The 16,247-nt window shown below is 60.4% G+C and overlaps 1 protein-coding gene across 1 annotated transcript; it reads left to right on the forward strand.

Moving 5' to 3' along the window:
* The first annotated feature begins 300 nt into the window (after positions 1-300).
* On the forward strand, positions 301-15,957 carry GPR26 (G protein-coupled receptor 26). Its single transcript, XM_054581782.1, has 3 exons — positions 301-968; positions 7,809-7,922; positions 15,726-15,957. Exons 1-3 carry the CDS (start codon positions 301-303, stop codon positions 15,955-15,957), a joined length of 1,014 nt encoding a protein of 337 aa, XP_054437757.1.
* Positions 15,958-16,247: the final 290 nt, after the last annotated feature.

Here is a 16,247-nt window from a genome sequence, read left to right on the forward strand (position 1 = left end):
ATGGGGTGAGGGCAGGAGGAAGCAGAGGCAGAGCGCGGGGGCGCAGGCGCCTGCAATCCAGGATCCGAGGGCGCTGAAAGCTCCTGATTCAGCGGCGCACCCGGCTCTTGCCCGGGAGGTGGCGCGGGGCTCCGGAGTGGCTGCGCGCCCAGGCGCCTGCCCGGGAGGTGGCGCGGGGCTCCGGGTGGCCGCGCACCCTCCAGGGAACCATGGCGGCGGGGGCCAGGGGTCTCCGTGGGGTGGTCTGCGCCGTGGCGGCGCCGGGTTGCCGGCCGTGAGCGCAGGCGGCGGGCGCGCACCATGAACTCGTGGGACGCGGGCCTGGCGGGGCTGCTGGTGGGCACGATGGGCGTCTCGCTGCTGTCCAACGCGCTGGTGCTGCTCTGCCTCCTGCACAGCGCCGACATCCGCCGCCAGGCGCCGGCGCTCTTCACCCTCAACCTCACGTGCGGCAACCTTCTGTGCACCGTGGTCAACATGCCTCTCACGCTGGCTGGCGTCGTGGCGCAGCGACAGCCGGCTAGTGACCGCCTGTGCCGCCTGGCCGCCTTCCTCGACACCTTCCTGGCCACCAATTCCATGCTCAGCATGGCCGCGCTCAGCATTGACCGCTGGGTCGCTGTGGTCTTCCCGCTGAGCTACCGTGCCAAGATGCGCCTCCGCGACGCCGCGCTTATGGTGGCCTACACGTGGCTGCACGCGCTCACCTTCCCAGCCACCGCGCTCGCCCTGTCCTGGCTGGGCTTCCACCAGCTGTACGCCTCGTGCACGCTCTGCAGCCGGCGCCCGGAGGAGCGCCTGCGCTTCGCAGTCTTCACTGGCGCCTTCCACGCGCTCAGCTTCCTGCTCTCCTTCGTTGTACTCTGCTGCACGTACTTCAAGGTGCTCAAGGTGGCCCGCTTCCACTGCAAGCGCATTGATGTGATCACCATGCAGACGCTCGTCCTGCTCGTGGACATCCACCCCAGGTGAGGGCGCCTAGGTGAGGGCGCTGGGACAGGCTGCCTGGGACTTGGTGCCGGGTGCGGGGTGGGGTGGGGGTCCTTGTCAGGGGAAAAGGGAGCTCATATATCCCCCATGCCCCAGTGTGCCGCCTCGGACCAGACCCTTTTCCTTGCAATCTCCCAATTCCTCTTTGGAAAACCCGGGTGGGGGAGGGGACGGTGCTGCCAGTCTTAAGACAGATGCACAGAGCAGCATTAGCAAAGCAGGTCTGCCCAAAATGTGGGAGAAAGAGAACGTAGGCTTGTGGAAGCATCAGGGTGGAAATCAGAGTCAGAACTTTGCTGGACTTCTTACACTTACTGTGCGTGTCTGGTTTTCACTCTCAACCGCATAGGCAAGGCAGTGGTCGCGGCCCCCTGCTGGAGGCTCGTGGAAGCGCTCCTCTGGCGCGGGAGCCTGGCCTAGATGCCCAGGGGCTGCTCACGGGGGCGGCTGGGGGGGCTCTCAAACGGATGGCTGCGCTCCGGGGTTTGCGGGTTCCTTGGGGTCTGCGCTGCCTGGGTGTGTGCGCACGCGAGCACGAGTCCTGGGGCTGCCCCTCCGTCCCTGGGTCCCTAAAGGAGTATTTGCAGGGTTCGGGGGGGCGGGGGAGGGGATCTTCTCCTGCCCTTGCCTGATGGCACGGTCCTGTGTCTTCTGGACTTGGAGCTTGGACAGCCCTGCAGAGGGAGGGCGTCCCCCTGAGGGCCCCACCCACCTCCACCCTCACCTGGCGGCTGTATCCCAGGGAGGCAGCTTCAGGGGAGACACCCAGCTGAGGCGTCCTCAGCTCACCCCAGGAAGGGAGAAGGGAAACGCTGGTGGTGGTTCTGTGGACTCTGTACTTGGTATCCCCAGAAGGCACACGATGAGGCCGGCAGAGAGTGCCCATGGGGAGGCCAGGGCAGGGAGGGAGCTCCGCAGTGTGTGACTGTCCCCCGCCGGCGCCGCCCCCCCCCCCCCCCCCCAGCAAGCTCACAGCGGAGAGGGACAGACGGGGGTCATCAGTCTGAACAAAGGTCCCTCCGGTCCTGTGTTCTCCCTGCCCATGAGCAGTAAAAGGAAAGTCTTTGAACTTCGTAGTGTCTGCCCAAGGGCATGCCTGCTTGTGTTCATTGTCCCCCTCTGAGCGGTCCCTCCTGGTTTCATGCTGATGAATTAGATGAGGATTCACCACAGACTCTTCCTCGCAGAACCACATACAACATGTTCCATGTGCATGACCAATGGGCCCATGAACGCCTGCATGCGAGTGCGTGACTGCCACACACAATCCCACGTGTTCACACAGCAACTGCGTGTGCGACGGGCCGACCACCACTGTGCCCAGGTGGCGGGTGTGGCCTGCAGGCACGCAGACACGAGGACGGGGGCTGACTCGCTGCAGTGCCCCTGCGTGGGTCCCCGCCATGCACAGCCGTGACTGCGGGCAGGCGCCCTTCACCAGGCAGGGGCAGGGGGAGCTCGCTGTAGGAAGTGCAGCCCCGGGACTGGAGCTGGTTCAGCCCTCGACCGGGACCACTCCCGTAGCGGCCCCCTCCCTGGGAATCCAACAGCAGGGAGGGCCTGGGCCGGGAAAGGAATCGGTTCTTATTTAGATCAGCTCACACTCCATCTCTGCTCTCCTCCAGGTTCCGGAAGAACCTGCGGCTCGTTTTCAGCCCATTTAGGGTGTAGGGTCCACTCTGCACCCCAACTCCAGGCCGACAGGGCAGCGAGGGCTCCCAGGGCTCTCAGGGCAGAGGTAGCGGCTCTGCTGGCCTCCCGTCCCCTCTGCTCTCCTGTCCTCCCCTCCCCGCCCCCCTTTCAGGGCTGCCTTGACTCTTCTGAGCCCCAGAATGCTTTGAGGGGCCCTGCTGGCCATGGCGCCGCCCCAGCCCGCCTGGAGAGATGAAGGGCTCTGGGGACGAGGCCAGCCCTTGACTAGTTCAGACAGGCCCTCTGGGGCGCCCCGGCCAAGGGCTGGCCTGAGGGCCTGGGGGTAGCAGGCAGGTATGACAGCACCCTCTGCCCCTTCCACCAACACCGCCTGCCTTTCCCTGTGGACTCTGCCCCTGAGTGGGAGGGCGGGCAGCGGGCCACCCAGGAGGGCACAGCTCCCAGACAGCGGATCCACAGGCTTCCTCCTTGGCAGCCCCCACATGAGGAACTGCAGAGCTAACTCGGGGGCCTGCCACAGGCGCCCCCAAGCCTTCAGCACTGAGGCTCCAGGAAGACGGGCCACAACTCCAGGCCAGACTGGGGCTGAGTCGGGACCCCTGGGGGCGCCTGTCTCCGCTCAGTGGTCAGCTTCCTCCCCTGGGCCTGGGGCAGCAGGTGTGGCTGCTCACCAGCTGCCCTGCAGGACCTCCTGGGGCTTAACTCAAAGGCACCAGTGTGCATGCTTCCAGGCCCCAGGCTTGTCAGAAGCTCCCTGCGGTGCCTGCTCTTCCCCCCTCCCCGAGTGCTGAACGGGGTGCGTGGCACACTGGGCTCCTCTGTTTAGACACTACCAAAAAATCAGGCACCCTCTGTTCTGAATTAAACCTGGGGCTCTAAGAGACGTTCTCCACACCCACCTTTCTGTGGCAGTTTCCCGAGTCACTGCGGTCCCATAGCAGTTTGGAATTCCTGATATTTTATCACCCACCTGGTCCCCTAGCTGCTCAGTCGGTTCCATTCAGTTCTCTCAAACCACAGCTCCTCCACCTGGTGCCACCAGAGACTTGGGCTGTCATCTGACATGGGGCACAGGTGAGGAGCCGGAACAGCGAGGTGGCAGGCCCCCTGGGGGCCACCACGCGCGGTGACAGAGTGGGACAGTGGTGGGTCACACTCATCCTGTGGTCAAGGGCTGCTGGGACCGAGTGAGTGCCAGCCCTGGAGGGGTCCGCGCTGTGGCATCGTAGCCGGAAGAGCCCAGGGAGGGAGCCTCTCTGTGCCCTTGGGTTTACAGGTGAGGACATCGGGGGAGCCAGGGGAGTGAGCAACCAGCTAATCTGGCAGATCTAGAACGTGGACAAGACCCTGAGTTTGATGGGCAGGAAGTAGTACAGAGAACGGCAAGCACACTGTGTGTGTCAACGATTAGCAGTTCTCAAGGAAGCTTAGAAACTGTTAGCTGGGACACGCTCTGCCCTCCCACCTGGAGAAAAGTCCCTTTGTCATCTGTTGCAAGGTCATGGTCAAATTGAGAACCCTCAGGCCCCTTGGCGTTCACGGTGGGAAGCACTGAGCACCCCCTCCCCCGCCCCCGGCACCACAGCGGCCGCCCTTGCACAAAGCAGACGTCGCAGGTTGCGCCTCCGCTGTCCCTCACTCATACTGCCCTGCAAGTCTCCTGCCGGGAAGGGCCCAGGAAGGTGCCCGCGCACCTTCTGGAAGCAGTCAGAGCACTAGGGTAAGGAATTTCATGTTTCAGGTCCTTAGAGCAGGACCCAGTGTGAGGCCGTGGGCTCGGGGTGGGGCACCTCCCTCGGCCCTTGAACCCTTTGTTCAGTGGGGAGAGCTGTGCGCCCCTCAGTGTCCCTCTCCCAGGACCGCTCACTCCAGTGTCCTGGTCCCACACTCAAGGCTCTTCACCCCCTGCCAGCCCGATACCTTGGCTTTTGCTTCCTTTTCCTAAAAGCCAGCACACACATCTGGATTACTCCCAGTCCTCGGAACGTGGGATCCGGCCCGGCTCCGGTCACCTGGGGGCCATGCGGGACCCAGGCCGCTGTGCTGGGCACGGAGGCGCCCAGATCTGGAGGGTTTCAGCTATGGTTGCCTCACCTATTGACTGCAGATATTCCCAGCATTCTGTCCCTTCTGCCCTGTCTTGTAAGGCGACTGGGGAACATCTCTTTGACCCCACAGGTCACAGTGCTAGAGAGCCTGCCTCCCTTTGTCACAAGGAAACTCTGTGTCTCATCAGAGCCTGTGGGCGCCCCCCACTGGCCGCATGCTTGCACTCCGGAGAATGCTCCCGGCCAGGGGAGCTTTGCCCTCTAGCCCTCCTCACCGTCGGGGGATCTGAGGACTCCATCTGCTACCACTGGGCCCAGGAATATCTGGAGAATTCATTCGTGTGGCCGCACGCAGCTTACTCACTGCTCAGTGGTCCTATGGGAAGCAGGGGGGTCTAGGGGGGACTCACCCGAGACCCTGGAGTCAGGAGACCTGGACTGAGTCCTGTCTGTCCCCAGCTCACTGGGCGGCCCAGGGTGTGGCATAAACCTTTCTGGCCCCAGCGTCCTCATCTGCAAATAAGGAAAACAATTGCTCTCGGAACTGCCAGATTTCCAAGAGCTCAGCTGTGCGAAGCTAGGTGTGGTGGGGGCAGAAATGGCAAGTACAAAGCCATTATCCTGTTGTTCTGGGAGCTCCTGTTGTTCTAGCGAGCTGCCCTCCTGCTGTGCTTAAACAGCAATGACAAGCGCCAGGTCATACCGCTCCCTTCCGGGCCTAGGGGACTGCCCTGCCTTCTTTGTTCCTGCTGTCAGCGTGCTCTGGCCCGGAAATCAGGGGAGCCCCAGCTAGAGAAGATGAATCCATTTATCAGCAGGAGCTAAGGAAGCAGCCATGGGGCCCCTGACTAGCAAAGCTAGACTGGGCGTCAGTGACGGCATGCCACGCTCACCTGCATCCCGCTCTCCAGGGGGCGGGGGGGCAAGTCCCTCTCTTCTCTGAGCCCCAGTGTGGCACCCCCTCCCCCACCCTGCAGTGAGTCATTTTTATGACTTCGGTGCTCATTTTTTTAGGGACGACCAGAACGCCCGCCTCCTCTCAGGGGGGGGCTGCACCCACGGTGGCCCAGGACACCTGGCTTGTAGCAAGTCTCACCTCAATCACACCGAAACTTTTCGCAGAAATATTTTACTATTAAAACAAAAAGTCCCGTGTTGTGGAGAATATGCAAAAAAACACTGTACCCCAGGGTGACCATTGTCCTCGTTTTCCCAGGACAAAAGGGCCCCGGGATGCAGGACTGGGAGTTTTAAAACCAGGACCGCCTCAGGCAAACCTCGACGAGCTGGGCTCCTGGCTGCACAGGGAGCTCCCCCGGGTGGGACTTGCATCTGCTCCCCACGTCCACCCGTGTCCTGCACACTTCACTCGAGCCCACGGACTCGGGTGCTCAGCTCTGCAGGAACCCGGGTATAAAGGGAGTGTTGGGAGGTTTACGACTGGCTCGTACTGTGTGACCTAGGTCAAAGCCATCCTTCTGTCCCCTGCCCCCTGCCCCTGCCACTGCTTTCTTCAGATTTGCTGGCTGAGCTGATGTCCTGGTACCTCCCTTCATAGCAGCCCCCATCACAGCATCTAAGGCGCCACACGTTAAAGACTCAAGAAATGTGGGTTGTTATTAATATAGGAATTAGAAATTAATTAGTAATATCAGTCATGAGTAATAAATGTTCGGCCGGTACAAAACCTGCTGGTACCAAGCCAAGTTCCAGTTCCTGACTTTCTAAATTCCTGGAAAGACACAGGCCCAGAGAGAAAAATCCCACAGGAATTTCGGGGTGGGGGCCATCAATGCAAATGAGTGTGGAATTGCCCACCTGTGATCAGAAAAACGATGAAGAGTTTCGATGAAGTATCGGTCACGGTTCTCGTGGAAGGAGGCGGGGAGGCTGCCCTGGCATTTCTGCTGCACACGAATCTGTCTCGTGACTATGGTTTCCCCTCCCTGCTTTCGCTGAACAGACTAGCCTATTTTTGGAGCCAGGTCACCGCGGCCCAGTCCTGGCTCTGCCAGGCTGTCTTCAGTCCCTGGGCAGCTCTGTCCACGGGCTTCCTCCCTGCTCACTTCTGGAATCGTGTGATTTCTTTTCAAAGCGAACAGTGGAAACACCTGCTGTCGCTGGCCCTGTGGGGTGTGGCCCCGTGGGGTGGGGCAGGGGGCTTGCCTTTCCTGGACAGCAGTCCTGGGCAGACTCGCTTACGGAGGCACTTCCCCGGGGCTGCAGGAAACGGGTCGCCAGGGCCACTGCTGTCAGCTGGCGTGAGCTGTCTGTGCGCAAAAGGTCCCGGGGCCAAGGCGAGTCAGGGCCGGGGCGTGGGCAAGCTCCTGGCTCCGCCCTCAGAGCTGTGTCCCTGATTCTCCAGGGCTTGGCAGTCTCTTAGCTTCGCCGATCTCGGTCGCTGAAGGAGCTGAGCGACTTCTCTCTCAGTGACGCCGTAAGTGGCGTCCGTCACTCCCGGCTGGGCTGAGGCTTTGGGATGGAAGACCCCGGGCTAAAGGCGCAGAGGAAAGTTCACACTGTGCGTGGAGTCCAGGTTGCCCAGGTGAAAAGGACCAGCTTTGAGTCACAGAGATGCAGGTTCAGATCCTGTCCCACTTCCCAGCTGAGCCAGTTCACTTGGCCTCTCTGAGCTCATGGTCTTCACTGTAAAACAGGGACGTCACCAGGCAGGTAACATGCACCTGGAAGGATCAGCTGGAAGGAGGAGAATTACAGATAATCCTTAGAATGTGAACTCGGGGCTGGGGCAGAGCTGGTGTTCAGTGAATAACAAGAGTAATTAATAATGAGTTTACGTCATTGCACTTGCTTGGGTACTGTGCTAACCGCTTCGTGCATTGAGCACATTTCATGCATCCGTATGCTCCCACGCATTTAATTCTCAAAGCAGCCTTTTGCGGCATTTCATTAGATGGCTACCCACATGTTACAGATGATGACCCTGAGGCTTAGTGGTGCCACACAGCGTGCCCAGAGCCATGCAGCTACGGCCAAGACTCTTGACCTCAGGTCTCCCCGGCTGCATAGCCATGGTCCTGTGCGTATGAATAGTGACCCACTGTGACCTGGGCAGGCCGACCTGGGAGTCACAGAGTCCCCATCTGTCCCATGCAGTGTGCGGGAACGCTGCCTGGAGGAGCAGAAGAGGAGGCGCCAGAGAGCCACCAAGAAGATCAGCACCTTCATAGGGACCTTCCTCGTGTGCTTCGCGCCCTACGTCATCACCAGGTGAGCCCAGCGGCGGGAGGCTGACGCGGCGGGCGGGAGGAGCACAGGGCTTTGGAGGGCAAAGCGAGGTCCGCATGACCTTCTACAGTCCCCGGTCTCTCTTGGCCGCACGTTTCTACCGACAGCCTGTTGAGGGGCGAGCGTGAACTGGAGAGGATTGGGGAGGAGGACGTTGCATTCTTTCTCTCGGTGGCCGGGAATCCTTTTAGAGGAAACTTAAAAGGGTTGTAAAGACTCTCTCCTCCTTGATGTCCTAATCTCACCCCTCTAACCCTTGCTCCTGGGCCCCACCCCAGGAGGCCCTCAAGGAAGGAAAAGGGGGAAGACCGAGGAAGACTCTGTGAAGGTGGGGTTCCCACTGCCTGCTGGGCGCAGGAGAGCCCGGCCCCTGGCAGGCTCGGCCGGGACACGCCGGCCGACAGCAGGGCCATGTGCCATCGGCACAGGGAGCAGGGCGCACCGGTGGGCCCACCTGTCCTACGGCCCCAGGGGTCTCTCCCGCTCTTACCCCGGCCATTGTGGGCTCATCACATTGTTTTCGCATCCCAGCCCCGCGCCAGCCAAGGTTGCCATGCTGTGGACGCAGGACTGTGCGTGCCAAAAGCCAGTCTGCTCTGACTACAGAATTTTCTCTGCACGTTTTACCCAGAAAAGAAAAAGTATCACCTGGTCAGCTTTGTGCACTGGAGGGGAAAGAAAACCCAACTATGTTGTTGGGGTGTAGTTAGGGTTAGTGAGCACTAGGAGGCAGCAGTGGGGCAGGGGTGGGCTTGTGGGAGCCAAGAGGTATATTCTGACACCTGGTGAGCTGGACCTGGCATGACCCTGCCTTCCAGGGCACCTTACACAGTAGCTCCCTCGACCCTACAGCGCCCCCAAGGGGTGGGCCGGGCAAGCAGCGCAAGATGCATTGTCAGATGGGGGAACTGAGGCTCAGAGAGGAAAGGGATGAGACAGGTAATGGCTAACATGGCACAGGGCAGCCTGAGCCCCTGGGACAGCCCCCGAGCAGTCCCAAGGACTCTCCTGGAGACTCTTCTCTGCCTCCTTCCTGTCCCTGGAAGTACAAATCAAAGCCACTGACGCAGCGACAGGCTGACCCCGTGGAGTCCAGAGGGGAGAGGTAAGAACAAGCAGTTCCCTTAAACTCGCCCTGGAAGTCCCCACTCTGTGCCTGAAGCTGGGCCACCCTGTGCGTCTGGATAATATCCTCGTCTTAAAGATGAGGATTCTGAGGCTCAGACAGGTGCGAGCCTTGCCCAGCGACTCAGCCGGGCGCCAGCTTGGCTACCCGGGGGGCAGCTACCTTCGCCCCCAAGCCCACACTCGGGTCCTCGTGCTGCGCCGCTCGGCGTCTCTGCTGAGAGTGCGGAGTCCCCGCTTTCCTTCCAGAACGGCGTGGGGAGGCGCTTCGTGCCCGCGTCCCACTCTGAACCAGAGACCTGCCGCTCTGAGACGTGTGAGATCGGGCTGCTGGAGTGTCACTGAAACCCCTCATTGAGCTGTCGGCACAGGAGCCGGCCCTGCCCATAGCTGCACGGTGGCCGTCGCTGTCCCGGCAGCGCGCCTTGCTGCCGCCTCCCATTGAGCCTCATAAACAGAGCCAAGGGTAGGAGCCGGAGTTAACATGGCACAGCCATGGGTGCTCAGAGCTGGCGGAATCGGGACTTGCAGGTGAGCCCAGCGGTGGGAGGCTGACGCGGCGGGCGGGAGGAGCACAGGGCTTTGGAGGGCAAAGCGAGGTCCGCATGACCTTCTACAGTCCCCGGTCTCTCTTGGCCGCACGTTTCTACCGACAGCCTGTTGAGGGGCGAGGGGAAGAGAAGGGGCTTCTACGGTGACATCTGCCTCACTCCGAGTTGATCAAGAAGGTCAGGATGGCTGGGAAGGGACTCCCTTCTCTTTGTTCCCCTTGTATTCCCGTCTGTCTGACGACATTCTCAGACAGGGTAGCATCGTTCTTGGGTCAAGAACCACTCAAGTCTTCCGATAGCTTCTCAAGCTTCCCTTACATTGTTCCCTTCCTATAAGAGACCGTGAACCCTTTGTAAGCGCACCTGTACCCCAGCGGACACACCTGCAGTGCGCCTCAGAGGTGCTGGTAGTTACCTGACCGCACTTAGCACTCCTGCAAGGTGAGCACTAGCACCCTCCTCTTACCGAGGTTCAGGGCGATGAGACAAGTTTCCCAGGGATGGGGGAGTAGTGACTGGAGGAACCAAGGGTTAAAGGTCGGCGTCTGGCCTATGGACAGTAATGTAGCCTTGCGGCCATGCTCCATCTCCAGAGCTCGGGGACCGGAAACAGGGCCGCCCACCTGCAGGTTGATCCGACTTCTTACCCAGCTTCTCTGCGTGACCTTGCGCACAGCACCAGACTCCTGCGGGGAGGGCAGGCAGGCATGTGAGTCCTTTCTCCGGAAGGAGTGGTGGGTTCACACGGCGTCACCTCTGACCTCCCACCTCGGTGACAGCAGCTTGGGTGGACCCGGCGCGGGGCCCAGAGGCTAACAGCACGGTGGCTGGAGCCACTGGCAGACTTGGCTGGCATATCACTGACCGTGACGCAAATACCTCTCAGAAAGACAGTACCGCCAAGGGTCCCAACCAGCCAAAGAGCCACTACCCGCACCTGCGCACCTCAGACGACTGTGGCAAACACTTGGAGACCCCCACTGTCCCCCTTAATACGAGACGCTGCCTTCTGTCCATTCACACACTCATTTCGGCTCCCCTGTCCTCAAAGGCTTGGGGCACATCGGACCCTCTCCAGTGCGTTTGAACGGGGCCTGAAGACCCGCGACAGGTTCTCCTCCAGAAACACTTGTAAGGCTGTTATCTCCTTAGAGATAAATGCTTACAAATAATTATGGTTGTCCTGGACCATCGGAGTGGGGCTTTGAGGTTCTGAGGATCTGACGGCACCATTATGGCGCGTTTCAAAGTCACAGAACCCGGTAGCTGGCAACGGGGTTTGATCTGCAGGCGGCTGTCCACAGTTAACGTTCTATTAATAAAATGCCTTTTCCATTCTGATGCCTCATGAAAATTTAAACTGTCAGCTCATTACTTACAGGTCTTCAAATACACAGACCAGATTGTCCAGAAGTCTTGGGAAGACGTCTGGCTGGCTTCCCAAAGAATGTTCTGTGACCCGTGTTGCATTTGGCGCACAGCGTGTGTGTGTGCGTGTGCGTGAGAGAGAGAGACAGAGACAGAGAGAGAGGGAGAAGAGGTGATGGAAGGTGTTAGGAGAAGGCGCTCATTTACCATTTTAAATTCAAGAGTGGAAACTAAAGCTCTTTGACCGCATCCTGTAACCAAGTCAAGGAGCTGGGAGGGGCAACCCCGCTGCAGGAGGGCACACAGTCCCTGACTGTCAGCTACAGTCCAGGGTTTAAATCCTGGTTCTCCCACCTCCTGTCTATGGCCTTGGCAGGCCGCTTTGCCCCGGCTCCACCTCCGTGCAGTAGGAGAACACCCACAGGGGCTGGAGGTGATGCAAGCGAAGCGGTTATCAGAGCACTATGCCCCCGGGGGCCCCGGGGAGGAGCTGAGTGGGGGGCTGCGGGCACCACCGCTCCCACCCGTTTGCACCCAGGATTCTCACTGTGCAGCGGAATGAAGACATTGGTCTCTCTGAGGGCTCAGAGGTTGCCCTGGAGATCTGGCAAAGGTACCCCATCGCCTCCCGCCCCAGACCCAGACTGCCAGGCCGTGCGCAGGAGCAGGCAGCCCCTGTAGGTGAGGGGCAAGGGGGGCGGGCTTCCTGGCCCCATCAGCCCTCTGCTGGGACAGCGCAGAGACCTGCCGGGGACCCAGGGCTGAGGGCTTCCTGCTGGGAGAGAGGGGGAACGGCTCCCTGGAGTCCCCCGCACCACCGCCAGCACATACAGAGCAGAGGAGCGCAGAGGCAGGGCCAGAGCGCACAGGGCGGGGGGCAGTCCATGGCTATCCGCTCTGGGCCAGAACGACACACATCGCTGAGCTCTGCTCCCGCTCCGTCAGCAGGCCTGCGCCCTGCTGACGGCGTTTCACCTCCGCCGGGGGCCCTGCCCAGACTCTGTCCAGGAACACCCCTGCCCCCCGACCCCCGCGCTCACAGCAGGGTGTCTTGAACCCCTGCATCCTAGTCACCTAAAATGCTTGACAACGCAGACTCCTGCTCCCTCCCCTGCCCCCCTCAACCTGACCTCTGACCCTGTGGGCTCTCATTCCAGGGGATTCCAGGACAGCTGCATGTCGGGTGAGCGCGTGTGAATTCTGAGCACAGAAGCACAAACGCTCCCCGCCGGGCGGACCCTAACGGCAGAGGGCTTTTCAATTCACACCCAGGCAGCACAGGCAAAGCCCCCTGGTGCTGGGTGGAAGGACAGGGTCTGTGGGGGCAGGGAGGGCACGGCCGGGGCAGCGCCTGCTCCAGGGCAGCTAACCTCTGCGACCCCGAGCCCTGCAGGCCAGCCTTAGTGCGCACAGGGTGCCAGGAAGGGGGCGGGGCCTGTGCCATTTTGATGCCGTTATGGTCAGGGACCCACGAAGGCCAAGTCTGCCGAACGACCTCCTCATCCCCACGAGCCGCGCGCCGGGGGTGTACACCGTTCTCAGTGTTGCTGTAACAGGCAACCCCGACAGAGAGGCTTAAACAAGAGCACCTTATCGTCTCAGTTCTGGAGGCTCGAAGTTCAAAATCCGGGGGTGGCAGGGCCGGTCCGCCTGAGGCTGAGGGAGGCTCTGCTCCAGGCCCCTCTCCCCGCCTCCAGGGGCTCTCTGGGAACTGCCAGTGTTTCCCGGCTCGAGGGCGCGCTGCCCCGTCTCTGCTTCCCTGTCCACGTGCTCTTCTCGTCTGCGCGCACGTGTCCGAATTTATCCCCTTCATAAGGACACCGGTGCTACTGGAGCAGGGCCCACCCCAAAACCTCGTCTTAACTAGAGACCTCTTCGCAGACCCTGCTACCACCTAAGGCCCCGTTCTAAGGTGTTGGGGGTTAGGACTTCCACACAGGACTCTGGGGGAGATGCAGTTCAGCCCCACAGGGGGCTATGAAGAAAGGAAGCAAAGTCCCACTTTATTAACACCTGAGCCCAATAATCCCCAAAGTCAGGGCTCTTGGGTCCGAGCTGGGGGTGGGGGCAGGAGAGGGGAGTCAGCAAACCAACACGTGCAGTGAAAGCGAGCAGGGCAGAGCAGGACAGCGGCCCTGCCCACGGGGACCCTGGGGCTGGTCGGAACAAGAACGCCCCTTTCCTGGCGGGAACAAGGGCTGGAAGGCCCCACTCTAACACCTGATGGTATCTGATGGTCATCTGATGGGATCATGTGATCCTACAAGCGCCGGCCCAGGTCTGGAAAGAAGCAGCTGTGGCAATGGGGAAGTCCTTTCCCCTTCTCAATCCCCCTTGCCTCTTGGCACCGTCCGAGTTGGGACGGAGCAAAGCCAGCCGCAGCAGGTGCGTGGCGGTGAGGGAGGGCGACGGGAGGTCCAGGCGCACAGGAAAAGCAGGGAGCAGGCCGGCAGCCACCAGTGGGCCTGGAGGGAGCACCCAGCTTCAGCCTCTCCCGGCGGCTGCCCCAGATGGTGGCCAGGCCTGGACTGACCTAAAACGGCTCTTTGCCCGGAGCCCTGACAAAGGCCAGAATTAGCTTGGCAAAGCAGATGTCTTCCTGTGTACTGTCTGCAGGGGCATGTGACCGAAGCTCTGGGTACACAGAACGACTTCACAGGAAAGGTGTTCGCAGGGCTCAAAGGGACCCTGGAGCTCGTCTTGTCCAATCTCATCGCTGACATTTGAATCCCAGGGTGGCCCAGAGTCCAGACCAGGGTGAGGTTGGATGGAACTGGGTTGCCTGTGTAGGAGACGATGGCTTGCTGCTCAGTCTCTCTGAGCCTCGATTTCCCTGTCTGTAAAGTGGGAAGCGTGCCACTTCAGCGGGATAACTGTAAGATTAGAGATTGTGCACATCAGGGGTTTGGCCCAAAGGAGCCCTTCACCTGGGAGTTACCACTCCTCAGCCAGGAGAGTTCAGACTTTATACCTAAAGTCTCTGAGGAGCAAATGCAATAGATTTTATCTCTTTGTCATCTAACTGGTGAGACTCCAAATTGTCCTGAGTGGCTTTACTATTCTGTGAAGTCTGCAGAAGCTGCAGATAATAATTTTGATCTTGCTGGATGGTTTGATGTTATGTGGCCCTTTCAGCAGATCCTCGGGGAGGGCCAGCATGCCGAGGCTGAACGTGGTCATACACAGGAGACCAGACATTTTGGAAAAGCAACTTGGCATCACGTAGCAACAATGTGCTGGCATTCAGCTATTTCACTGTTATTATTAGGTGTGAATTCTAAATTCAGGGGGTTGTCTTCTTAAATTCATCATTTCCCAGAATAGGTCTCATAAAAGTACAGATTTCCCAAATGCTAACAACTCCATTTCCCCATTTGGGCTCCCAGGGACATGAGTGGAAATGGGGCCATGTCCCCCCACAGGGCGGGAGGGCAGGGCAGACAGTGGGGCTGAATAAGGGGCCGGAGAGAGGCCTCCGAATGGGCTCACAGAGGACCTGCTCCAGAGGGGACCTCACGGCCGCCAGCTCCCGCCACGTCCCTTTGCGGGCTGCCCTCACGGCCTCAGCCCCAAGGAGGCTTTGGGACAACCCCAGAGTTCCACCTCCGTCCTCTCTGGACCAGGGGCCTCACCCGGGGGGCCCGCCAGGCTGAGAGCCCCCCATCTCGCAGACCCCCAGGTAGAATGCAGGAGCCATGCCCAGAGGCTGGACCCGCCCTGCTGCAGGCCTGCATGGGACGCTGGGCGGCCCCTTCCCAGCCTGGGCCTCCTCTCCTCATCTGATGGTGTGCGGGGACAGGGTGTTTAGGGTCTGTAAGCTCTCTCCCAGCCCGGTGGCCTTTTCTACCTTAGCTCATGCTGGAGAATGAGCACATGCGGCCCAGGGGGCTGGGCACACTTGAGAGAGGACCGTGAGTGGCATCATTTGGGGCGCACTTGCTGCGCATGGGGGAGAGCTACACTGCCCCCCCCCCGCCTGGCGTCAGCGCCACTGACGGGTCGGCGGATGGCCGCAGGAGGACTCTCAGGCTGTGACCTAGCTGCGTCTTTCCTCACCCCCTCCAGACAATGAGGGTCACTTCAGGAGACCCTGACTGCCGCTCTCTCCAGGGGTCACTGAATCCCAGCCCTGGGAAGGGGCTTTCCTCATGCAGGGCATGCTTTGAGCTTTGCAGAATTATTCTTAGCCCTTCCTCCCAGCAACCCCCTTTGGAAGGCAGAGCTAGGATCGGGAGCAGAGGGTCCATCCGCCTTTGCTACTTGCAGTGCTTGTAGAGAGGCCCTGATTGAAATTCCCTTTTTCCATGTGAAAACAAGCAGCCCAGGGGCCCACAGCCGCTCAACGGCACAGCTGGAGCCAGTGGCCGGGACGCTGTTCGCTATGAGCCCATTTCTTAGATGAGCTTGCGTTCCAGAGTCAGACAGACCTGGCTTCCGGTCCTGCCTTTGCAATTTGCTGGTCGTGTGACCTCAGGTCAGAGACTTAACTTCCTCGGACCTCTATTTCCTCACCTGTAAAATGGCTGTTGTCCTGTCTCCCAGGGCTCCACGAAATCACACGTGTTAGCCCAGAATAACGTAAGTGCCTGGTGAATGCTGCCGTCATTGTTGCTGCTACGCGTCGCTGCTGTTATAGTTCCTGAGCAGGCTGTCCCAGAGGAACTGAGGCTTGGCCCAGAAGCTGGGGTCGGGGCTCAGGCGGGGGGTCGTGCCCGGCTGTGACCGTCCCGTCTCTCCGCAGGCTGGTGGAGCTGTCCTCCGCGGTGCCCGTCGGCCCCCACTGGGGAGTGCTGTCCAAGTGCTTGGCCTACAGCAAGGCTGCGTGCGACCCCTTCGTGTACTCCCTGCTGCGACACCAGTACCGCAAGAGCTACAAGGAGATTCTGAACAGGATCTTCAAAAGGAGATCGCTCCGCTCCTCGGGCCTCACGGGTGACTCCCACAGCCAGAACACGCTGCCGGTCTCTGAGTGAAGGACGCCGTCCCTGCTGGACAGTCTGGAATGAGGCAGCCGGTGAGAAGGCAGGGAGGGCTGGGGCTCCCGGGCAGACCCCCCGCCGCCACCCACCTGGCGTGCCTGGTGATTTCGGTTCCCTGGCTTGAAGGGGCTCTCGAGGCAGCTCCCTCGGTCCTCAAGGGCAGCCGTTGAGCTGTCCCTGCTTATCGCCAAAGGATGACCGCGGGATGCGCTCCGGCTTCTCTTCCTGAGAAGCTCCTTAGAGCTCCTAGACTTACCAGAGGCTCCCAGAGGTGACAGTCTAGT

Source organism: Pteronotus mesoamericanus, unplaced genomic scaffold, assembly GCF_021234165.1.
Source record: "Pteronotus mesoamericanus isolate MK-2021 breed Mesoamerican mustached bat unplaced genomic scaffold, CSHL_Meso_final contig_657, whole genome shotgun sequence".
Taxonomy (NCBI): Eukaryota; Metazoa; Chordata; class Mammalia; order Chiroptera; family Mormoopidae; genus Pteronotus; species Pteronotus mesoamericanus.